Source organism: Aquarana catesbeiana, linkage group LG03 (assembly GCF_042186555.1).
Source record: "Aquarana catesbeiana isolate 2022-GZ linkage group LG03, ASM4218655v1, whole genome shotgun sequence".
In the NCBI taxonomy this organism is placed as follows: Eukaryota; Metazoa; Chordata; class Amphibia; order Anura; family Ranidae; genus Aquarana; species Aquarana catesbeiana.
Window position 1 is genome coordinate 642,564,488 of NC_133326.1, and position 26,639 is coordinate 642,591,126.

The window sequence follows — 26,639 nt, forward strand, 5'->3', positions numbered from 1 at the left end:
CAATACTTTACACTTTTGTTCTTGAGTTTAAACTTTGAAGCTCCATAGACTCACCTCTTCTCTCATGACCCGCCAACTGATGCCTTCCATCCCCCTCACCATCACCTGGTGAGTGGCAGTTGGTTCCTTGCTCGTACATTCTGTGTGGTCCATATAACCCCCATTGACATAAAGTGAAAGTTTCTCATCCTCTTTAGGCAGTTCTAGGGACAGAGCCCTGAAAGTCTCACAGCCAAACTTAGGTGCCAGGTTTTCCAGCGTGGACAGGTACTTGTACATGACGTCCTCCATGCTCAGCTTGCCGGGGCTCACTGTATGGAGGTGGAAATGACGGACAAACTTCTTGAACACCTTCCTCATGCGGTACTTGGTAAGGTAGTTGTTCTGCTGGATCTGGTGGCAAAATGACTTTGGAATACACTCCTTGAAGCTGCAAGAAAAAAAATAAATAAAAAAATTATATATAATCTTTTTATCTTGAGTTATTTTGAGGGGACAGCAAATTTACACTGTTATACAAGTTGTACACTCACTACTTTACATTGTAGGAAAGTGTCATTTCTTCAGTGTTCTCACATGAAAAGATAAAACATTTACAAAAATGTGAGGGGTGTACTCACTTTTGTGAGATATTGTATATATCATAAATGGGTGTCATACAGACAAGCATGTCCTATTTTCCTCTGTCCTTACAATTCAGTATTATCCACAGCAAGAGTGCATCTGTAACATATCTAAAATGTGGCCAATGTTCCTGGAACAGCCACTTATAGGGAAAAACAAAAACACAGCAGTTTACCCTGGCATTAAACTTTTCCCTGCCAAATTAATTACTAGGAACTGGATTTGCATTCTTTACGGGAAAGAAGAAGAGCTCATAGACAATGGCTTGCGTAAGATTAAAAAAACTTCCTTGTAGGAAAACAACTGCAAAAACATTGCTGGTTTTATGTGTATGATAATAGGAGGGTAACCAGTTCTAAGCACCTGCAATGGCTGCACTCCAAGCACACACCCCAAGCCAGTGATTAGCGAGTCGAGACAAACCTGGACTATCACCTGTAACTATGGCCTTGTGCTAAATATCATCTTTCTCCTCCAAGCTACTTCACAGAACAGATGAGGACTGAACCCAGATGCTTGAAAACAGAGGTGTCTATGATCACTAATAAACAAACAATTTCAAACCATATAGGGCAGGGGTGTCAAACTCAAATTCTTCGGGGGCCGCATCAGCAGCGTGCATGGTCTAAATGGGCCGGTTGTATCTGTTAGGGCTATGTATCTACTCTTTAATATTGCAGTGCTGTGAAGGGCAGGTGCAGACCAGCACCGAGACCACTCACACTCCTGTAGCAGATGATGCAACTCCAAAAAGGAGGGTCACACAACGCTGGTATCATCCACAAGAAATAGTGTTGGAGACTGCTGAGACCAAACACCATCAGAATTCAGGAATGTGCTATGTACAGAGTGATGGGTGCAGGAGTGCGCTACGTACAGGGTGCAGGAATGCGCTATGTACAGAGTGATGGGTGCAGGAGTGCGCTACGTACAGGGTGCAACATGTCATTCTCACTCCCCTTCCTAGGTTCTGACCTCTGCATCCACCACTCTCTTCCCCACCAGCCCCCCCCCCCTTCACACACACACACACACACACACACACACACACACACAGCTCCACAGCCCTCACACCCCAAAACAAAAAAACAAAAAAAACAAACAAAAACCTGTGTCACACAAGAATTTTCGTACATTACTTCCTTGGTTCCAACTTGCTGTGAAACACCAAAGAAAACCAGACGCCCGATTTTCTTATAGTGTGTATCAGCCCTAATAGTTGGACTCCCGCTATGTTCCCTTACCTGCCTTGTGAGGACAAACCGTACCAGGAAAAATAGAACATCAAAAAACCATCTCTGAATTATCAAGTCTGATGCCCTGTACACACTACCGGTTTTGCCGTCGGAATAAACGCTGAAGGTTTTTATGATGGAGTTCGACGGAATTCCGCTCAAGCCGTCTTGCATACACACGGTCACACCAAATTCCAACCGTCCAGAACGCGGTGACGTACAACACGTATGACGGAACTAGAAAACGGAAGTTCAGTAGCTTCCGTCTCCTACTTGCTTCAGAGCATGCGTTGTTTTTGGTGCGTCGGAACAGCATACAGACGAGCGTTTTTTCTGATAGTAATTTGTTCTGTTGTAAAAATATAGAACATGTGCTCTATCTAAGTCTGTCTGAATTTTCGACAGAAAAAGGTCCGATGGGGCATACACACGGTCGGAATATACGATGAAAAGCTCCCATCGGACTCTTTCTGTCGGAAATTCCGCTCGTGTGTACGCCGCATAACGTTTATTACCAAGCCGGGGTTCAATTAAAAAGAATGCCTGCCCATGCGGAAAGGAAAACAGAAATTTGACAACTCCACAACCCCAAAGAAGGTGTATCCTCAAGCAGACATGCCCATGGATGACCCAAAGCAATGTCCTCCAAACTGACTTTGTACTACACCTGTGATCCACCAACCTCATGATCAGTTTAAGATGATTCTTTAAGCTTGGGACACCGAATACAATGAAGTGCTGCCAAAACCTTCCAAGCAGCCATAGGGCCTGTGCTGATAGGCTTTAGTCTTATGTCAATAGACAAATGTTTTCAGATGTATTCTGCTTACATGTGAGAATTTACTGACTGGTGCATTTGACCTACATTTACCACCTTCTGAGATGCACCAACCCATTACATGTGGCTTTTGACTAGTATGGGGGGGGGGCAGTTCTGATTCAAACACAATCCCGTCCACACACACCACATAAAGCAACAAAGGTCAGTCTTGAAGCAGCCATGCAGAAAAAGCACCTTAATAAAAAATGCACCAAATGAAAACTACAAATTCTCTGGCTCCCTGACCACATACTAATTCTGGTGCACTGGGTCTGAACCCACTTATCTTTCCTGTGAATGATGACACAGCTAGAATGTAGCTTTCAATGTTAATTTACTGTTATCATACGGGCAGAATTGTGCTTCCATAGTAACATATTACTGAGCTTCTGCAGTTCTACAAAGGTCAGTTGGCAAACAGCCATTTAATTCTTTCTCAAGGGATGCGTAGAAGAGCGCCTTACAATCTCCTTTAGATATGTCACTGCCGTGCAAGGCCTTCTTGATGGATATAAACTGAATAGACTGCAGGTGCATGCCTAAAAATTATATAATTTTGGTAAATCTACAAAAAAAGTGTGTACAAATATGGTCAGCTCGTTCTGCATAAATAGTATGATTGTAGCTAAATGTGGTTACGATATAAATATTGATAAAAGAAATCAAAGCCTCATAAGATAGGCTAAGCGCTATCCTTCCAAAACTACCACATAAGCCTGAATTTGTCCGATATCTATGCATATAATTATTCTAGATCTCCACTCAAGACAACAATTAAATCAGTGAACTGCCAATGCTATCCAGGCAATGGTATGCCAACGTCACAAGTCCACTCAATTTACAGGCATTCTGAGTTTAATTCAAGTGATTGCAGCCTGTTTCTAGATAGGGCTGCACCCTCCAGTTACACAATTCTTTCCTGTGCAACATTCCTCTCCAAGAACCAGAACAAGGGAGCTCGCCAAAATGAACAAAAATGTGTATTTTCAGGATCATATGTGAGGACACTGAGAAAACAAGGCAATCAAACATTGAAGTGTGAATGGGCAGTCGGCCTCCAGGGTGGGTGAAAATTGCAACCCAAGTGTACTTTTAAGAATCACTTACCTGATCTGCTTGGCTACGTCTTCCAAAGATACTTTCTTCTTAATGGCGATGTGAGACAGGTGCAGAACAGCCATCCCTAGGCTCTCATTTTTAAACTTATGAACATCCTGTTCAGAGTGAAAATCCTTCAGTGACACAATGTCATTCACAAAGTCAAATTTTCCCTGTAAAACCATAAATTCATTGTTAAAAACAAACCAAGTCTAGCACAATAAAAAGGTGTTTTCTCAATTGTAAAGTCCATATTTGCATTGGACTGAGCACAGCCACGGAACCCCATCGCACACCCCTCACCAAACATACCGGAGGTTAGCTGGTAGTTAATTTACATTCTACTGGACTTGATCTGTAATGGTGAAGACATGTTGTAGCTTCTCCAAGCCACTTCTTCAGTTCCAATAAGGCAGGCCATAAATTAACCAACATTTTCTTTCCTTCAACCACGGGTTGAGCACTGATGGGTGAATTGAGCAGAACTATTGTATTGTGACAAGAGGAGGTTTCCCCCATCATCAGAATACAATGATTACTGCTATAGCCACCGACAATCAGATAAAAAAAAAAAAGACAGACTAGTTGTACTGAAGTTGATAGACTTCAGCACAACCAGCCTGCCCATACATGTATCTAAATGCGCCCGGCTCCTGCTGAACCGGACAATTTCAATCAGTCTATGGTTGGCTTTTTATGTCATTAAGACACCCCACTATTTATATGCACACCTTAATCCAAATAACAGGGAATGTGCAGATGTTATTGCCCAAGTATAAGATGGGAGGTGTGAAGTTGTGGAACTACCCTATTCTAGTTACACAATTCCATCTTTGGTTTCAGGAAGCCTGCATAGGTGTCATTTCCTCAATTTACTGAATGAAGGTGAGAATTGCTGTCATATTGCCAGGGTGCCAGAGAGATGTTAAAATAGTATTATATGCTGAAGAGAGATGTAAAAGACCCCCCCCCCATAAAGGATGGTTGTTACAGTGTGATGTGGATGGCCTCTTTCATGCCTCCTGTGAACCAGTAGTTCTAGGATGCCATCTACATCAAACTGGAAAAACTAGAGGGGGCAAGAGCAGAGACGGCAAGGACAAGAGAAAAAAAAAGAAGCAGGAGAGGGCAGGCCCCTGTACCCAATCTGATTTCATCCACAGATGCCGAAAAGGCGCTTGACCTCGTAGACTGGTCATATCTTCAAGCAGTTTTAGAGACCTTGGGCCTAGGTGCGTGTATGCTCAAATAGATCATGGCTCTATACACACCCGCAGTGCTCAGGTCAGGGTTAATGGTCTCTTTTCCTCTAGGTTCCCCATATGGAATGGCACGAGGCAGGGGTGTCTCCTCTCACCCCTCCTTTTTGGTTTAGGTTCTAGAGCAGTTTCTCCGGACTGTCTGGGCGAAGTTTTACCTATAAATCTGCCCAAGATGCTGGCTTCTACCCAAGTGGGGCCTTTCCATTCACATGGGCCAAGTCTTCTCTTAAAGTGGATGTAAACCCGATTCATGAAATTTGACCTAGGCACATATATCTATAGCGGTTTCTCATCTCTCCCCAAAGCACTGAGTCCCGGTTGTTTCTGCCGATTCGTTTCTCTGTTTTTAGCGTGATAACTTAAACAAGTTCTCCGACTCGAGAGATAAAAGCAGCCTGAAGTTTGTGTCGTGGGAGGTTGCTATAAATAGATTAGCAGAGAGCTTGTCTTGTCACAGCACAGCTCTGCAAGTCTCTACCTACGTGGAGGGGGGTGCGCCTTTCCTCCAATCAGCTGTCTCCCAGTGTAAGCCAAGACTACACTCCCAGGGCAGAACGAGGAAGTAAAAATTTGAACCCGATATAAGAATTCTAAAGAATATAGAATGGGAAAGACAGCAGATGTGCCTGTAAAACTTATGTAGAGAGATTTGCTTCATCTCTGTGTATCATCTGAGGCTGTTCAATTCACTGGGTATATGTGAGGGTTTACATCCACTTTAAATATTTAGGGGTTCAGCTCACCGACTGCTTTGAGACACTATATTATAGCAACTACCCTGCGCTGTTGACCGTCCTACGCAAGGACTTACAGACCTGGACAAAAATTGCCTTTACGTGGCTGGGTCGTGTCAATATTATTAAGATGAATGTGCTCCCTAGGGTCATTTCCTCATGCAAATGCTGCCCATTCCCCAAAACTTTTTTTCTCCAGAGCATGCTCATTGGATTTGTGTGGAATGGGAGGAAGCCACGTATAGCAATGGTAGTGCTCCAACCTTCCAAACGGGTGGGGGGATTGGGACTCCCTGACATGAGACGGTATTATAGGGCTATTGTTCAAAGCATTTTGAATTGGTGCTTCCACACTCATACTAAACTATGGGTTTCCTTGCAGAAACGCCTGGTGGGCTGCAATTTATCCTATGCCCCATGGTTACCCCGAGAATACAAAGGACTGTCAACATCTCCACTAAGGACTCACGCTTTGAGAGTCTGAGATGGTTTTCTCTGGCTCCCTCGGTATCCCCGTTGGCCACTGTAGGTGGCTTTTTTGTGGTTTCCTCTGGGGAATGCATGGCCTTTTTTGGACCATGGGTGCTGATGGCAACCCTAGCTGTGGTAAATTTTTAGAAAACGGTAAGCTGCTCTTCCTGGACACCTTTAAGGGAGATTTGTTTTCCCCATGAATTTTTGGCACCACAGGCAATTGCAACATTTCTGTGCCACCTGTGGGCACTCTTATTAAAACACCATCTACCCTTACCCCATTTTGTTGACCGTTTATAGAGAAAGAGCTCTTACTCCACCTTCAGTAGTCTCGGAACTCTATAAACAATTGGTTTCGACCACTGCTTTCATTCGAGAATGGGAGCGTGACCGTGGGACAGAGCTTTCAGCTGACCAAATTACACATCTCTAATTAACACATTCTAGCTCCATTGACACGTATATACCCTTTGACAGATCTTTGCTGGAGAGGTTGCGGCCAGCGCAGCACGCTCCTGCACCTGTTGTGAGAGTGTCCAGAGATTCGTCCTTTTTGGTCAGATATTAAAAGATCAGATAAAAACTGTCTTGGATGTAGACATCCCATTGTCCCGGCTAAGAGACTGATTCCTACTTGCTGGAAAAGGGCGCCCAATAGGGAGGAATGGCTCAGGAAGGTGAATGGAATCATGGAAGCTGAGGAGCAGGTGGCAAAATGCAAGGACAGGTGACAGCGCTTATCTAGTATTTGGGCAACATGGCAAGACCACATCTCGGACCCTGCTCAGGTCCCATCTAGTTTAGACGTTGCTTTGATATAGTTAGCAAGGTCCTTGTTGAGGGTACCTACTTAAACAACGCAGCCATTACCCGAGTCTTGTTCTTGTACTTTTCTGTTTTTGCACCTTTCTCCTTTTTCCTCTGATACAGGACTGTGCTATATGGGATATTTATGCTATACAATTTTGTGCAAACCTCTTTTCCAACAAAGAGGGTTTGTAACATTGGACAAATTGATGCACATGCTGAGAGGCTTATGGTTAGATATTTGTGTTAAGGATAAGCACGACTCTGTTCTAATTTTTATGTTGCTTTTGTGATATCACACATTAGAGTTGCTGCTGTTTTATGAGCAATTTTTCTTTGAAAGCACATTTTTTTTCCCCCTTATACAGTATCTCAGTCAACCTTGGAGAAGATAGTCCAGGTCCCAATGATATGTTTCTGCTGAGATGCCCCTCACGGGAGGATGGCCCACCCGGTTAGGACGGGCTCTCCTTCCATAGAAGGACAGCTTCAACCCTCGATTATAAAACTTTTCTGCACCCTGAGGTACTTAGGTTGGATGCAAAAGCTAGGGTACCTGGCAAACTCTTAAATTGTACTTTACCTTTGTTTTTCTTTTCATAGCAAATGGTACAGCCTCGTTACTGAGGTAGAACATTGACACTCTTGATACCATCTAATGTTACTTTTCTTCTCTATGCATTACACTGTACACGTTTGCTATGCGACACGTGACGCTCTATTTTTCTTTGTATGAAAAATGTTTCTTAAATAAAGATTACATAAAATAAATTAAAAAAAAAAAAAAGGGGGAGGAGAGAGCAAGAGACAAGAGACGAGAGGAAGCAAGAGTGACAAGAGACGAAAGGGCAAGCAAAGGGAAGAGGAGAGGGCGAGACAAGAAAAAAGGAGAGATGGCAAGAAAAGAATGGGTAAAAGAAGAAGAGGAGAGGGCAGGAGAAGAGAGGGTAAAAGAAGGGAGGACGAGAGAAGAGGAGAGCGCAAGAGGGAGTGAGGGCAAGAGAAGAGGGAGGAGGACGGGCGAGGGCAAGAGAAGAGGGACGAGGACGGGCGAGGGCAAGAGAAGAGGGACGAGGACGGGCGAGGGCAAGAGAAGAGGGACGAGGACGGGCGAGGGCGAGAGAGAAGACTTGGCGAGAGAGAAGAGAGAGGGCAAGAGAAGAAAAAAAAAAAGAGAGAGAAGAGAAGGCAAGAGGGCAAGAGAAGAGAGGGCAAGAGAAGGCAAGAGAAGAGAAGGCAAGAGGGCAAGAGAAGAGAAGGCAAGAGAGCAAGAGAAGAGAAGGCAAGAGAGCAAGAGAAGAGAGGGCAAGAGAAGAGAAGGCAAGAGAAGAGAAGGCAAGAGGGCAAGAGAAGAGAAGGCTATTGTCTTCTCTTGCCCTCCACTGCATTAACAATAACCCAATTAATGTAATAGGGTTACTGCATTAACACAGCTCCTTGTGCAATAATTAGAGGCCGTCAGTTTGTGGTTTTGATTGAACATCTAAAACTCAAGTATAACCAGGTTGTTTGCTATGGGCAAAACACGGTTCTGATACATTAGGCCGTGAAATACTGTCACATGTCCATAAACAGGCGCCAATTGTTTTCTTAAGAGGTCATTTAACTTCTCTTGTTGAATACCTGAGAAATACACACCCCTCCTGTCTGCTGCTGGAGAAATGTTACCTGTTCAAACAAATACTCAAATGATGCCAAGTCCAGGATAGCCCCAGCTTGTTCAGCCCGGCTTTTGTCTTCGCTACTGTCGCTGATTTTAGGCACATTGCGACAGACTATGGGCTCTTTCTCATTCATGCTGTGCCAGTTCCTGAAATAGTACCTGAAATAAACAAACAGGGTGCTTATACAATACTAGACAAAAAAGAAGAACGTATTATAGTGAGAGGTTTAACAGACATATGTGAGAACAGACAGAGAAGTGGGAGTAATTATAAAAAAAATAAAAAATAAATAAATGCATAAGAGGGAGGAAGATTACCTTCTGTATGAAAATAGTTCAAAACAAGCTGCGTTTTTTAAAGGGCTCTTTCAGCTCAGTAAAAAGCATCTTATGAGGATGCCCATCACTGGCCCTACGGAAAAACGCATCAAACAAACAGCTGCATGTTGCAGTGTTGGAGTGCACCATTGACCACACCAATGGTGAAGTAAGAAGATTTCATTTATGAATATGGGCAGAAATGCATTTACACATGAAAAACGCATAGATCTGCGCATGTCCTCAGATAAAAAAGCAACAATGGCATATTCTCAGCAATCACATAGAAAGTAAGATAAATACAGTATACCCAGACCTACTGCCATCCTGAATGTAATTTAGCCAAGGTTACCAAATAGTGCATGTACTTCCTAAACTCAGGTTTAAAACTCAAGTCTATTCAAGTATGAACTCCTAACTCAGATAAACTGCTCTCAGCCTCCTCCAAATATCCAACTTCGTTTTTTTCTGATGTGATCCATCTTACTAGAAGGTTTTGTTAGTGGTCCCACTGTATGCATGTATAAATGAATGTAGCCAAGAAGTAGACTGTACATGGTACCAATGTGAATGTCTTACATGAAAATATATTAAAATGAGGGATATAATTATATGTTTTACACCAAATACTGTACATTGAATACGACACATGTCAAGATTTTCTACTGTATGTAACTTCCTTTATTTTTATTCAATAAACAGACTTTATATAAAAAAATAAATAAATGAATGTAGCCACCTCTGAGTTGGACTATAGGATTTGTAATGTACATAGAACAGTGCACAGGGATACAACTAATGCCGCGTACACACAAGTGGACTTTTCGACCGGACTGGTCCGACGGTCTATCCGACGGACTTTCGGCAGACTTCCGACGGACTTTATGAACGAACGGACTTGCCTACACACGATCACACCAAAGTCCATTGGATTCGTACGCGATGACGTACGATCGGTCTAAAATAAGGAAGTTGATAGCCAGTAGCCAATAGCTGCCCTAGCGTCGGTTTTCGTCCGGACTAGCATACAGACGAGCGGACTTTTCGACCAGACTCGAGTCCGTCGGAAAGATTTGAAACATGTTCCAAATCTAAGGTCCGTCAGATTTTCGACCGAAAAAGTCCGCTGCAGGTCCGATGAAGCCCACACACGGTCGAATTGTCCGCCGGACTCGGTCCGTCGGTCCAGTCCGGTCGAAAAGTCCGCTCGTGTGTACGCAGCATAACATGCACTGCTCATTTCCAGGGGAAAAAGGAGAGGCTCGATAGTTCATGGAGAACATTACTAGGGCAGGCAAATGCAGTACAAAAGTTTTCTTGAAAAAATACATTACAGGGCCATTAAAGTGGTTGTAAATAGGGGTGCACCGAATGGAAAATTTTGGTGCCGAAACCAAAAATGCAGGATGCACTTTGCCGAAAATTACAGTTTTTAAAAAATATTTATATTTTTATATATAAAATTGTATTATATTCGACTTTAACCTCCCGGCCACTGCACATATACGGCTGGGTGGGAGATTCCTCCTGAATGGATGTTCAGGAACATCCCTCAGAAGGAGGGGGAATCGCGCGCATGCGTGCCCTCGCAGTGGCACTATCCCGATGCGATCGTGTCACCCGGACATGGCGCATCTCCGATCAGCAGGAGGGCTCTGTGATTGGCCCTCCTGATCACATGACGACTGTGTTGCTAGGCAATCGGCTCTCCTCTCCTCACACGGAAGTTGTCGGAGAGGAGAGGCGATCGCTGCAGCCAGCCGGTGATCAGTGAGTATGAGCCGTCATACATCTGTCCCACATATGTAACAGTAAAATCATATGTCCCAATGATCACCTGCACACATATGTCCGTGATCATCTGTGCACATATGTACACAATTACACAAACAAATTATTATACACTTAACTGGATTTTTTTTTACCAAAGACATGTAGCAGAATACATTTTGGCTTAAATTTATGATAAAATGTGATTTTATTGGATTTCTTTTAAAACAGAAAGTAGAAAATGTTGGGTTTTTTTTTTAATTTCCGCTTTTTCGCAAAAAATAAAAAAAAATGATTTGTAAATAAATACCACCAAAATAAAGCTCTATTTGTGTGAACAAAATGATAAAAATTTCATTTGGACACAGTGTTGCATGACTGCGCAATTCTTATTGAAAGTGCGAGAGCGCTGAAAGCGGAAAATTGGCCTGAGAAGGAAGGGGGTGAAAGCGCCCAGTATTGAAGTGGTTAATTAATATCGTCAATTTAAATTAATATGAATTTATTTTTGGCCATTATTGGTACCTTTTAGTGCAAGAAAGGTCAAGAAAAATGCAGCCTGCAGTCTCTAACCATCTCTTGTATCATGTCTGCATCGTATTTGCAAAATTTCCATTCGGTGCACCTCTAGCAGATATGATGCAGGAGATGGTCAGAGACTGCAGACATAATACAAAAGATCAATGCAGCCTCATCAGTGTCCATCAGCTGCAGCCTCCCAGAAGATGCAGCCTCACCAGTGCCCAGAAGAGAAGATGCAGCCTCACCAGTGCCCGGATCAGAGCGGCGATCTCCATGTGTCACGGAGCTGGATTTGAATTTCCTGGGCCGCAGTAACAATGTCCCGTCTCCTGTGATCACGTCACACTGATTCAATGAAAAAAAGATAACCCCCTCGAAATGGTTGGTGGGACTTTGAAGGCAACGGAGTAGTAAAAAACAATTTTATGGATACAAATATACAAGTGTACAAAAATGAAAAAATCAACACATAAATCAAATAATGTATAAGAGACACTAAAAAATATAAATATGCTGGTGTAATGGTCGAATGTATATTCGTGCAGTCTTCCACATGGGCCTACGCGTTTCGGGACTGAATAGAGAGTCCCTTCATCAGGGGAAACTTGTGGGAAGAGTCACACCAAGCATGTTTATTATAAGAAGCTCACTGCCAGGTCCCGGAGGCAAATCCGTCAAGAACGCCCCGAAATACCAAAGGAGGTCGGGGCGTATAGCTGGCCCCACCTTATCCACACTGGTCCCCCCGTATGACGCCAAACTGGCAGGGCTCGCTGGAGGGACACTGTCCTGGTCGGCGGCGGCGTTACTCTGACGGATGAGCATTAGGACAGCGGGAGACAGCTCCGGTTTCTTTATGACTTTGCTGTTGTGAAGTAATTACTTACCAAATAGAACTACTGGAGCTACCCATCTGCACAAGGTGTTTTTTTCTCCCCTGGATTTTTTGGCTCTTTCTCCATACTTTGTCGGCCTCTAGGTTCCGTGCTATTATCGGGATATCTATTTGGGTTCCATCCATTTGGGCTCCATCTAAGATATTACCAACCTCCCTCCAGCGAGCCTTGCCGGTTTGGCGTCATACGGGGGGGACCAGTGTGGATAAGGTGGGGCCAGCCATACGTCCCGCCCTCCTTTGGCATTTCGGGCGTTCTTGACGGATTTGCCTCCGGGACCTGGCAGTGAGCTTCTTATAATAAACATGCTTGGTGTGACTCTTCCCACAAGTTTCCCCTGATGAAGGGACTCTCTATTCAGTCCCGAAACGCGTAGGCCCACGTGGAAGACTGCACGAATATACATTTGACCATTACACCAGCATATTTATATTTTTTAGTGTCTTTTATACATTATTTGATTTATGTGTTGTTTTTTCATTTTTGTACATTTGTATATTTGTATCAATAAAATTGTTTTTTACTACTCCGTTGCCTTCAAAGTCCCACCAATTTCGAGGGGGTTATCTTTTTTTCTTGTATCAGGGATGGTGGCAACCACTATGACCTAATTGGATGGTATCCTCTTTTATTTTTACTGATTCAATGTTACTGCGGCCCGTGCAATTCAGCTCCGTGACACACGGAGATCGTCACTCTGTGAGAGGAAGGAGGGAGGAAAGGAGGAGTGAGGGAAGGACTGGGGTGCGCCAGGATGACACCCCCATAATGGGCGCCACCCAGACAGACCCCGCCCCTATTTCAGCTTCCATCACCAGTTTATGTTTCAGCAGATGTTTCGGTAGCTGAAATTTCGGTGCACCACTAGTTGTAATGGCACAAGGTTTTTAGAATGCATGAAGGTAAAAAAAAAAAAAAAAAAAACCCTTCTGTATGCAGCAGCCCCCTTAATACTTACCCAAGCCCCTTCTCGATCCAGTGATGTCCACGAGAGCCTTGGCTTTCTGGGGACTCACACTCCTGTTTGGCTTTTGGCAGCAGCAGGAACCATTGGCTCCTGTTGCTGTCAATCACAGCCAGTGAGCCAATCAGGAGACGGAGGGGGCAGGGCAAAGTCATGGCTCCGTGTTTGACACACAGAGCTGCGCCTCAGGAGCGCGTCTGCTTGGATGCCCCCAGCATCTTTGGGGGCACCCAGCAGGAGGGAGGGGCCAGGAGCACTGGCGAGGAACCTGAGACGAGGATCGGGGCTGATCTGTGCAAAACCACTGTACAGAGCAGGGAAGTGTAACATGTCTGTTATTTTAATGTAAAAAAATAAATATAAAAAAAAAAAAAAAAAAAAAACACACACACCCACACACGAGGGTTTAGTAACACTTTAAAGTGGTTGTAAATTCAGAATAAGCAACAAAAGACACTCACATGAGTGTAGACGGGAAGGCCGCGCACCCCATAAAGTAAATGAAAAATCCAAGAACCCCCTGACGGGGCTTTAAAGCAGCCAATGAGATGCAGTATAATAGTTGAAAAAATTTCAATTTTATTAGTACAAAAAATATGAATAGTATATTAAAAAGGACATTGGGAGTGAGTATTGACTATTAGTCGAGGCATGAACTGGATATGGCATACAGTAGCAACGGACAATTCATACAATTAAAACCAATGCAAGGCACAATGTGCCACAGGGCAACCAATGTTATTACAAGTGTTGAATCCTTAAAGATAAGAACAGACAATGCCTATAAATAAGGGCAATATACAATACGGTATATGTGGAACAACGGAAGCTGTATGTGTGAATCCTGACGCGTTTCGACCCTTCTTCAGAGGATGAGTGTCCACTATTGTAGGATTTTTAGCGTTGTAGAGTCAGTTCTAATATTGTAGAGTATTTAGGATAGTGCGATTTCTCCTCTGCTCCCCCGTCTTCCCCGTGTCGCACAAGCTTCCAAGTGAGCGGGTGGTGGACCAGGTGTATCTTACGAGGGATCTTATCTACCAACCCCCCATATGTAGGAGAGGGAAGGGAGGGAGGGACAGCAGGCAACCAAAACCGCACCCGAATGGGTTGACGTTGGTGCAATGTATTCAGTCAGTGAGTGTGTGGGCTGGCATCTCCAAGTTGAAAAAAGTTGTAAATTCAGTTACACCACTTGTACCTACAAGCAAGCCTATAATAAGGCTTACCTATAAGTACTGTTAATATCTCCTTAATTTGCACAGTTTAATTGCCCAAAAAGATTAAATTAATTTACTAGAAATTAATAAAAACAAAGCTCGTCATGATGAGTAAGAAGGGAAGTCCAGCGTCAGGTAGTCCCAGATCTGATCCAACGTGCAGCTTTGTGGAGGAGATCCCAACTGACCAGCAGAAGGGGGTCGCAGGAGGAAGCACCAGAGAAGACAGCTGCGCTGCCGGCAGTGAGCCTTGTTTTTATTGATTTCTAGTAAGTGTATTTTATCTTTTTTTGGGCGATTAAACTCTGGTAATTCTGCACTTAGAGGCGCCTTTTGTTTTTTCTAGAGAATTGCTTTACTCTTGAAGTGCTGCCCAAGTGTTCTGAGACATCCGTTTGTCTGATTTCCATCCACCCCATACTGCGGACATCATCTCTGGCCAGTCCTGTCATCCAGAGTTCCCTACATTCCTTAATTTATTTTTTTAGGAGATATTCAGAGTGCATGCAGCTGACGACATCACCGACACATGCACTCTGAAGATCTGGCTTACAGTGCCGGAAACAGCAGCTCCCGCATGCATGCGCGGAAATGACGTCATCAGGGCTCCAGCCAATCACAGCGGCAGGGCCCACGTACCCAAAATAAACACCGGGGGAAGATGTCAGCCATAACAGAAGTGAGTGGGCACCGCTGGAAGGGCTTCATTCTGCAAAAAGTATTTCATAATGTGTTAGTATGCGATGCATACTAGCACATTATGCCATTGTCTTGCAGGTTTTTTCTTTTCCCTTCAGCAGTTTACAATCGCTTTAAGTAGTAGATGTGTATGAATTATTTTTTGGAGAACATGAATATAGTTTAGTGTCACTTTAAAACGCCTATGGTTTGACCATAGCCAACAAAGCCAGGTTCCCCCAGCAGAGGGGGCATCAAATCACCCTACTGCTTTACTCTGCGTGGCAAAAGCACAGGGTCATGCAATAGAAAGCAGATGCTGAATAAAGTAGGCTGCCCTCTCTATCCAAAAACACCAGTAGCCTGGCTGATCTAATGTTTTCAATACTCACTGACCTGGATTTCTATCCACCAGTCCATAACAAGAGACACAGTAGTGACATGGAGGCTGGCGTAAGAAACAACAGAGTTTGGAGTGAAATGCAGGCATCCGATGCACATATAAAGTAAAAGTAACGTATAAATATATAAAAATTCCAAATTGTAGGGCAATTTTTTTTTTTTTTTTAAAGCCATGGGTATGCTTTCAATCTTCCTTTCTTCTTTTCCAAACTGTAGGACTTCTCTAGAGACCACTAATGAGCACTTATCGCTATCGGATTCACTTATTTTCCATAGCGATGAGAAGCAAGGGCACACATTTGTAGGATGGAAGATCCATCTACGCAACAAGGAGTGAATCCAATGGCCATAAGTGCTCATTAGTGGTCTCTAGGGAAGGCATACACAGATGTCCCTTTAACCGGACATTACAGATGGTGCAACAATAAGGCTGAAATTAGGCAATGGAAGCCACCCTTACAGAGGGGGTTATATACAGCAACATGAATAACAGATTATTCTCAGAGTAAGGGATGTAAAGTGTGAAAGTACATCTAAACCTGATCACTAAAATGTCAAAAAAGCTTTAAAAAAGGTGTTATGGTCATTTCAAAATACATTAATATTTTAAAATCTGCAGTTGTCATTATTAAAAAATGGCTGGTGATCCTGCCATAAAGGATTATGTTCATATGGTCAATACTGATGGCTGCGAGAGCACACTGGCGTGGCATTGGCGTGGTCCACTTGTGTCACTATCATGAAAGTGGTTGTAAACCCATTACAACCACTTTAACCTACAGGTAAGCCTAGACTAAGGCTTACCTGTAGGTGCGAGAAATATCTCACAAACCTAAAAGGTTTAGGAGATATTTGTAGGAATAGCGGCACCGATGTCTACGGCGCATGCGCCGTAGACATCGGGCGTAGGCGCACTGAGCGTGCCGTTTCTAAACGGCAATCATGCAGTTAGTGGCAGCACCAGCGCGCGGGAGTGACATCATCGCGGCTACAGCCAGTCACAGCGCCGGAGCCGCGATACCTGGAAGTCACTCCAGGATAGATGGCGGCATCGGTGGAGGCGAATGAGGGGCGATGCCGGGGCTTCGATCCCAGGTAAGTAATTCATAATGAGCTAGTATGCTATGCATACTAGCTCATTATGCCTTTGCCTTGCAGGGTGTATTTTTTTTTTTTTTTTTAGAGGCTTTACTTTCTCTTGAAGCCAGTGTACAGAAAGGATGTGCAACTAATGCTGCAGCAGGTGCATGTAGACTAGAAGTGCCTGACAGACGCTGGAGGAGATCAAAAGCAAGAAGATGGGGGGGACAGAAAAAAAAAAAAAGAAAAAAATGGGGAACAGTATTTTGTGGGGAGAAAAAAATCCACCGCAATTGTATGATGCACTGTGCTTTTGCAAACTAAATGTTAGGAAAAAAAAAAAAACAAAAACAAAAAACAAAAAAAAACAAAAAAAAAAAACAAAAAACCACCCCTCCCACCCGTAAAAAAAAAATTCATCAATTCAGGCCAATATGTATTCTGCTACATATTTTTGGTATAAAAAAATCCCAATAAAAAGTATATTGATTGGTTTGCACAAAAATTATAGGGTCTACCAACTACGGGATATATCTATTAAATTTTTTATTTTTACTAGTAATGGTGGTGATCAGTGGCGTATAGCAGGTCTGCAATATTGCGGTGTACACATTGGACACTTGACACTTTTTTGGGAACCAGTGACACTAATACAGTGATCAGTGCTAAAAATATGCAATGTTGGTTACAAGCCCCTGAAACTTGCAATTAACCAGGAGACGCTTTATTATGTATCATGTGGAAACCGAAAAAAAACTAAACAAAAAAAAAAAAAAAAAAAAACACACATATGCTCAAAACGTACCATTAAACTTCTAATACCTGTTTTGGTTTATACGTCAATAGGTGTCTTACCTTACAGTATGATATAGGGATGTCTAACTGTGATAACAATTTGTTATCTGATTTGTTGCTGATTTGACATTTGTTGTGCATATACTTTACTTGTAAAAAGGAATTTCTAATAAAAGTTACTGTTTGAAAAGAAAAATATGCACTTTCAATGTACTGACACTGGCTGAGAAGGGTTTACATCTAGGGCGATCAAAGGGTTAACTGTGTGCCTAGTCTGTGTTTATGTACAGTGGGGGAGGTGCTTTTTACTAGGGGAGGACATGGATATTTGCCCCTGCTTTGCAGGAACACAGGATCCATGCCTTCCCTACTGACAGAACGACAATCTGCCTTGTTTACATAGGCAGACTGCCGCTCTGCACCAAATGCTTGTCAGGGGCTGGCGGACATTGAGACTACGGTACCCGCTGATCGGCTCCCACAACACACACACACACACGTGATCCTGCGCACAGCGGAAGCTCTGTAGCAGTAGTAGCTCTGCTATAGGGTGGTCGGCAAGTGGTAAAAGCTGAAGTTAAGTTATGGCAACTTTTACAGGACTTCTGGTCCCGTGCCACGCAGCTGCCCTGCTACTTCATGAACACAGGAGGTCCCTCACATGATATAGGCGCCATGAAGTAAACACTTTAAATTTTCCCAATGAACACGTGCATTTTCCCCTGATTGGATTGTGATGCTACGGTCCCACCTCTTCATCTTGTCCAATCAGAAAGCCCTCTGCATCTATTGAATTCAGTGTGTTCACCGAATGGCGCCCATGCCGAGAGCAAAGACTACTACAGCGATTTCCAGTTTTCTCAGGGATCCCCACAAGTATGGCACATACATACTTCTATAGGTGGAGTCTACGCTGCACTCGGTGGTACTTCAAAAACGGTACAAAAAATACTAAAAAAGTACCAACCACAATAAAACATGATTAAAGCGGTTTGAAAAAAAAAAACCCAGATACAAAGAAATCAAATATAATAACTAGAAACCTGCTGCGCTATATCATCCACCACCACAGAATGCAAGCCTCTTACAGAATAGATATTACCCCTTATTAGTAAATGGAGTCCACCTGTGTTTAATTTAATCTCGGTACAAATACAGCTGTTCTGTGAAGCCCTCAGGAGGTTTGCTAGAGAACCTTAGCGAACAAACAGCATCATGAAGGCCAAAGAACACACCAGACAGGTCAGGGATAAAGTTGAAGGTTAAAGCAGGATTTGGTTATATAAAAAAATATGCCAAGCTTTGAACGTCTCATGGAGCACTGTTCAATCCATCATCCAAAAATGGAAAGAGTATGGCACACAACTGCAAACCTACCAAGACATGGCCGTCCACCTAAACTGACAGGCCGGGCAAGGAGAGCATTAATCAGAGAAGCAGCCAAGAGGCCCATGGTAACTCTGGAGGAGCTGCAGAGATCCACAGCTCAGGTGGGAGAATCTGTCCACAGGACAACTATTAGTCGTGTTCTCCACAAATCTGTCCTTTATGGAAGAGTGGCAAGAAGAAAGTCATTGTTGAAAGAAAGCCATAAGAAGTCCCATTTGCAGTTTGCGAGAAGCCATGTGGAGGACACAGCAAACATGTGGAAGAAGGTGCTCTGGTCAGATGAGACCAAAATTGAACTTTTGGTCCAAAAACAAAACGCTATGTGTGGCGGAAAACTAACACTGCACATCGCCCTGAACACACCATTCCCACCGTGAAACATGGTGGTGGCAGCATCATGTTGTGGGGATGCCTTTCTCCAACAGGGACAGGGAAGCTGGTCAGAGTTGATGGGAAGATGGATGGAGCCAAATACAGGGCAATCTTAGAAAAAAACCTGTTAGAGTCTGCAAAAGACGAGACTGGGGCGGAGGTTCACCTTCCAGCAGGACATCATCCTAAACATAAAGCCAGAGCTACAATGGAATGGTTTACATCAAAAGCATATTCATGTGTTAGAATGGCTCAGTCAAAGTCCAGACCTAAATCCAATTGAGAATTTGTGCCAAGACTTGAAAATTGCTGTTCACAGACGCTCTCCATCCAATCTAACAGAGCTTGAGCTATTTTGCAAAGAAGAATGGGCAAAAATATCACACTCTAGATGTGCAAAGTTGGTAGAGACATCCCCAAAAAGACTTGCAGCTGTAATTGCAGTGAAAGGAGGTTCTACAAAGTATTGACTCAGGGGGGCTGAATACAAATACACGCCACACTTTTCCCCATTTGTAAAAAATGTTGAAAACCATTTATCATTTTCCTTCCACTTCACAATTATGTACCACTTTGTGTTGGTCTATCACATAAAATCCCAATAAAATACATTTTACATTTTTTGGTTGTAACTGACAAAATGTGGAAAATTTCAAGGGGTATGAATACTTTTCAAGGCACTGTATACCCTGTAAAGTGACTGGTCTCAGGTGATACAAAGAGATGAAACAAATCCTCCTACATAAGTCATACCTGTTTATCTGCAGTCTTCTAAATCTCTACATCTGTTCAAAGTCCAGAATTTATAAAGCTTGTCTGAGCTGTCAGAAAACAGGGGGCGGAGAGCTGAAAATACTCTCTGTAGAGCTTAGTGAGAAGAACACATCCCTCTTCACTGGAGACCGTCAATCACAGGCTGTGTGCTGGACATCCCTCCTGGTCACCATTTTTCGCTTGGTGTCAGGAAAATTGTCAGAAGTGACTCATGCAGATAGTAAAAGGAATGAAGCAGCAGACAAGTACACACTATAGAGGGATATGCTTTGTTCAGATTTCATGTCTGAGCTTTACAACCACATTAAAAGGAGGGGTAATATGAAGCAATTGTGAGAATTAAATAAATGTTATAAAAAGGAACAGAATAAAGCAGCAGATTAGTAAATGACGTTCTACTAACCTCATCCTAAAATGGAGAAGCAGTTTCATTTCTTTGGTAATATTAAATTGGTGATTGGGAGGATACCAGTGTTTTTCTTGGACATCATAGAGAGCAAATAAAGTGTAGCAGAGAGGAGTAATTCCTGCAAAATAGAAAGCGATATAATGACAAGAAGTCCATTTGGTCATTTGTCATATAAGGACACTAATATGGGCAAAACATACAAACAAAAGGGATTAAAAGGTCTCCACCCAGCAACTACAGACATGCAAGTTAATCTTCTATTGTAGGGAAGATATTTGTGGGATTGGTACAGAATCACCTACAAGGTTTTTTTTTTTTTTTTACTGGAAAAAGATATCATAACTTACAGCCAATGAAGACTTATTAGGACTGAAATCTACTTTTTTTTATGAGGAAGGAAAACTGAAACTTAGACAAAAAGGGTGGGTGTTGTAATAGATGTGGATTCTGAACACTTTACACAGTTCCCCAAAGACGGCTAGTGTGTACATTAAAGTGGAACTTCAGTCAGATAATTAGGTCCTGCTAGATCACTTCAGGCTGGCTCCTTTTGCAGGTATAGCTATGTACAACAGTAAAAATACGTGTTTATACTGTGCAAAATCCAGCAATACACGATCTCACCCTGCTCTGCACATGCTCAGTTGCGCTCCATTTTTAGGCACTGCTGAGTTTGTACAGGCCGATCTGCTGACAGCCTAAAAGAGGACTCAAACCGTCCTATCCTTTACAGCCAAGGAAGCTGCTTCCGTTTGATCTACAATTGCCATGGTGCTGCACATGAGATCATTTAAGACACCAGCCATTTGATGGTTTGACAGTTTGGGTGAGGACACAAGCAAATATGACAGTTAGCAATCCCAGCATTCCGGGAATGCAACGTTTTTTTGAAACTGCTAAATCGATAGGTTTAGTTCCACTTTATGACTTACTGCTGGGGCTCTGAGCTTCAGTAAAATGGCAGCCTCAGGCCAGAAGAAAAAAAGGAGCAATGCTGGAGGCAATTTACAGCACACACTGATTTTTGGTAGCCCAATTAGTAATGTGGAAATACATGTTCCTTCTAGTTGTTATGTTACACTTTAATCCCTTGCCGACCAGCCGCCTTCATACTGCAGCAGGTTGGCACGTTCCATCGAGCCGTCGTAGCTATACGTCGGCTCCTTTAAGCGGGACAGCAGCCGAGCGCACGTGCCCACTGCACTGCAGGGCTGCCAATGCTCGTGGCCGACGGTCGCGATTACTGCTGACGATCGTGGGCACGAGAGGCAGAACAGGGACGTGTGTGTGTAAACACACAAATCCCTGTTCTGCGAGAAGAGACAGATCGTGAGTTCCTAATAGCTAGGAACCACGATCTGTCATCCCTTCTAGTCAGTCTCCTCCCCCTACAGTTAGAACACACAGTAAGGGAACACAGATAACCCCTTGATCACCCCCTAGTGTTAACCCCTTCCCTGCCAGTGACCTTTATACAGAAATCAGGGCATTTTTATAGCACTGATTGTGTCAAAAGTGTCCGATGTGTCCGCCATAATGTCGCAGTTCGCCACCATTACTACTAAAATTATATATATATATATATATATATATATATATATATATATATATATATATATATATATATATATATATATATATATATATATATATACACACACACACACACACACACACACACACACACACACACACATACATATACATTTATATTATATATAAAAATAAATATAATAAAAATGCTATAAATCTATCCCCTATTTTGTAGACGCTACAACTTTTGCATAAACACTAAACAGAAAAAAAATTTGCTTTTTTTAAAAAAAAATTGCTGATATTTATTATAGCAAAAAGTACAAAATATTGTGTTTTTTTTTTTTAATTGTTGTTTTTTTTTTTTTTTTTTTATATAGCGCAAAAAAAATAAAAAAAAAAACGCAGAGATGATATCAAATACCACCAAAAGAAAGCTCTATTTGTGGGAAAAAAAGGACGTCAGTTTTGTTTGGGTACAGCGTTGCACGACCGCAGAATTAAAGCGACGCAGTGCCGTATCACAAAAAATGGCTTGGTCACTGAGCAGTCAAATCTTCCGGGGCTGAAGTGGTTAAAGTGCATCTAAATATAAAAATGCAATACAAAATACTGCAGCATAGAAGGACCTGGATGCTGCTTTAGTTTTCATTTTTTCAGGCCTTTGGAGCTCCTGCCACTGTACTGTATCTGTGTAGTATTGTCATCCTAGGCTGCCCCCCTGATCTGGAGTACGGCTAATAATATTGTTTGAGATTTCAGGTGATAAAAGGGAGAATATGGTTACCTTGAAGAAACACATAAAAGGTTCATATAGCGATCTTACTGGAAAGTTGTTCACTGGAAGGTCATCATCAGAAGACATAAGGGCAATCTTTGTGACCGGAGGATAAGAGCTTTAAAAATGTGGAATAGTGTTCAACACGAACTAATTCTAGCCAGCAAAGTAGACCGTAAATAAAAAGTGATGGACAGGTTTCTAAACGTACAAAATGTACACAGCTCCTTAGAATAGGATACAACAGCCCATTGTTTCATAAGGCTCTCTTTTCTCTGAATCAACTGCAATTTGAAGTTCTGCCAAAATCAGGGAGGGAAATTTTTTTTTTTTAAACTTGATGAACCCGTTACACAACTTCCTCCTGTCTGTGTCACCGTGTTGGTAGGGACAGGCTCCATGTCACATAGCTTCTCCTGGGTGGTGTCACCCTGTGGTGGAAGGGACAAGTTCCAGGTCACATAGCTCCTCCTGGGTGGTGTCACCCTGTGGTGGAAGGGACAGTCTCCATGTCACATGGCTCCTTCTGGGTGGTGTCACCCTGTGGTGGGAGGGACAGTCTCCATGTCACATGGCTCCTCCTGGGTGGTGTCACCCTGTGGTGGGAGGGACAGTCTCCATGTCACATGGCTCCTCCTGGGTGGTGTCACCCTGTGGTGGGAGGGACAGTCTCCAGGTCACATAGCTCCTCCTGGGTGGTGTCACCCTGTGGTGGAAGGGACAAGTTCCAGGTCACATAGCTCCTCCTGGGTGGTGTCACCCTGTGGTGGAAGGGACAGTCTCCATGTCACATGGCTCCTCCTGGGTGGTGTCACCCTGTGGTGGGAGGGACAGGCTCCATGTCACATGGCTTCTCCTAGGTGGTGTCACCCTGTGGTGGAAGGGACAGGCTCCATGTCACATAGCTCCTCCTGAGTGGTGTCACCCTGTGGTGGAAGGGACAGGCTCCATGTCACATAGCTCCTCCTGGGTGGTGTCACCCTGTGGTGGAAGAGACAGTCTCCATGTCACATGGCTCCTCCTGGGTGGTGTCACCCTGTGGTGGGAGGGACAGGCTCCATGTCACATAGCTCCCCCCTGTCTGTCACCCTGTAAATAACAAACCTCTTCTGTCCCCAAAGTGTTAGTCTCCCCAGCGTCTTACCGAGCCTCTGTGCAATATGAATACAGATCTCCTCTGCGGTAGTCGAAGTCTGGGTAAAGCTGACATAGTGCTCCTTTCCATTGCTCCAGTACAGGTAGACTCTGAGCCCAGCTCCATTGAATGTACAGCCCTCCATGTCAGAATCACTGTGCTTCACTGTACACTGACACAGAGCCATCACTAGAAGTAGACAAGAGGGAAGACAAAACCATTAGAAAGGAGTGAAGCATACTGAAAGAAAGAACTGAAAATATAGCTGTGCTCATAAGTAAACATACCCTGGCAGAATTTGTGATTTCTAGGCCATTTTTCAGAACATAGGAATAACACAAAAACTTTTCTTTCACTCATGGTTAGCGTTTGGCTGAAGCCATTTATTATCAGTCTACCGTGTTTACTCTTTTTAAATCATAACGGCAACAGAGACTACCCAAATGACCCTGATCAAAAGTTTACATACCCCAGTTCTTAATACCCTGTATTGCTCCCTTTAACATCAATGACAGCTTGAATTCTTTTGTGGTATTTGTGGATGAGGCTCTTTATCTTCTCAGATGGTAAAGCTGCCCATTCCTCTTGGCAAAAAGCCTCCAATTCCTGTAAATTCTTGGGCTGTCTTGCATGGACTGCATGTTTGAGATCTCCCCAGAGTGGCTCAATGATATTGAGGTCAGGAGACAGAGATGGCCACTCCAGAACCTTCACTTTATTCTGCTCTAGCCAATGAAAGGTCGACTTGGCCTTGTATTTTAGATCATTGTCATATTGGAATGTCAAAGTACATCCCATGCGCAGCTTCCTTGCTGATGAATGCAAATGTTCCTCCAGTACATACTACATTCTTCTTGCCATCAATTTTGACCAAATTTCCTGTGCCTTTGTAGTGCACACATCCTCAAAACATCAGTGATCCACCTCCATGTTTCACAGTAGGAATGGTGTACCTTTCATCATAGGTCTTGTTGACTCCTCTCCAAATGTAGCGTTTATGGTTGTGGCAAAAAAGCTCAATTTTGATCTCATCACTCCAAATGACTTTGTGCCAGAACGTTTGTGGCTTTTCTCTGTTCTGTTTGGCGTATTGTAAGCGATATTGATACTTTGTGGCATTTGTGTATTAATGGCTTTCTTCTGGCGACTCGACCATGCAGCCCATAGTTCAAGTGCCTCCTTATTGTGCATCTTGAAACAGCCACACCACATGTTTTCAGAGAGTCCTGTATTTCACCTGAAGTTATTTGTGGGATTTTCTTTGCATCCCGAACAATTTTCCTGGCAGTTGTGGCTGAAATTTTAGCTGGTCTACCTGACCGCGATTTGGTTTCAACAGAACCCCTCATTTTCCGCTTCTTGATTAGAGTTTGAACACTGCTGATTGGCATTCTCATTCTCAAAAAAAAATATTTTTTTCAAATTAGCACTAAAAACAAAGTCCAAGTGAAAAATCAATCCATAAAGCAGAAATACCAATCCATATGTGATGACAGTGACAAATCCTGCAGAATCTTCAAATAAATGTGCATCCAGCTCCACACCCAAGTGAGAAAGGTAGCCTGCTTACCAGATAACCGTGACTGTTAAAAAACAGTCTCACCTAGGGCAGGGAAATCACTCTTCCCAAGACCCTTGAAGTTGTATGGACCTTCTGATGGAACGATGTCACAGATCAACAGCAATGATTCTCCTGCAGCACCTTCTGTATTGTGGATCAGAACTCTGTAGATGACCCTTTAGGTCAGGGTCATTTGGGTAGTTTCTGTTGCGATTATGATTTAAAAAAATGAATAAAAACACAGTTGATTGATAATAAATGGCTTCAGCCAAACGCCAACCATGAGTGAAAGAAAAGTTTTCGTGTTATTCATATGTTCTGAAAAATGGCCAAGAAATCACAAATTCTGCCAGGGTATGTAAACTTATAAGCACAACTGTACATGTATTTAGATATTTAACTTCCTTGCAAAAGTAGAATATAAAGAGAAATTTGAAAGAAAAAACTCGTTTGGAGCACCAGGCTAGTTAGTATTTGGCCTGCACAAAAGTCCCCCTCCACACCGAATGTGGTCAAAGCCCCTGTAAAAGGACCAGGAACCTGAAGGATAAAGAACTGTCCCCAATTATAAAAAAAAAAAATACATATTTCTGATCTACCTGTATCATTTAATAACTGTAAGGAGAGTACATCAAACTACTACTGTACCCTGAGGGCCCTAGATACTCATTAAATTTAGGGGGTGAAGAAATAAGGAGTACTACTTACCTTACTCCTCTCACTGAAGGTGAGACCAGCCCCCCCCCCCCCCCCGTTTTAATTACCTGAGCCCTGGAACTTGACCCGGCGGGGACGCGCTGTGTCTATGCCCGGGTTTCTTGGCTCTTGATTGGATAGATTGATAAGCAGCGCAGCCATTGGCTCCCACTGCTGTCAATCCAATCCAATCCAATGACTCAGGCGCCGGTGGGGGGGGTCGCCGAGTCATGCTGGACTCAGGAGCGAGTCCAACGACGGTCCTAATCAGAATCTGACGGTCAGAAAACAATGTCCCGGCAGGGGGGGGGGGGGGGGGATTGCTTGCTGGCTCAAATAAATAAATAAATAAATAAAATAAAATAAAAAGGAACCCAAAACAAACTATGTCCAGCTTTTGCTGGGAACACTGCAAGGGTGAACGTTCTGCTTTAAAATTGTGAGCTATACACATGTGATTTGACTTTTAACCGGCTTTAACCCAAGAAGCTAAATATACAAAATTTGATTTCTACTTTAATCATTACGTAAAAGAGACCTGGAGTGTGGAAATGTTCTATTTCCTATCATTGCATAATGTGGGGAGGATTTCTGAAAAGAAGACAGCGTGTGTGTTGCCACCACAATCAC

General features: G+C 43.1%; 1 protein-coding gene across 2 annotated transcripts in view; it reads right to left on the reverse strand.

Moving 5' to 3' along the window:
- TYK2 (tyrosine kinase 2) overlaps nucleotides 1-26,639 on the reverse strand; it is a 124,075-nt gene that overhangs the window by 74,528 nt on the left and 22,908 nt on the right. For both annotated transcript variants that reach the window (XM_073622562.1, XM_073622561.1), the window contains exons 3-7: nucleotides 23,762-23,941; nucleotides 20,301-20,424; nucleotides 8,723-8,876; nucleotides 3,787-3,950; nucleotides 55-430 (exon numbers count right to left, since the gene is read on the reverse strand). In XM_073622562.1, the coding sequence (XP_073478663.1) occupies nucleotides 55-430; nucleotides 3,787-3,950; nucleotides 8,723-8,876; nucleotides 20,301-20,424; nucleotides 23,762-23,939 (996 nt within the window). In that variant the 5' untranslated portion in view covers nucleotides 23,940-23,941. The remainder of the gene's footprint in view (nucleotides 1-54; nucleotides 431-3,786; nucleotides 3,951-8,722; nucleotides 8,877-20,300; nucleotides 20,425-23,761; nucleotides 23,942-26,639) is intronic.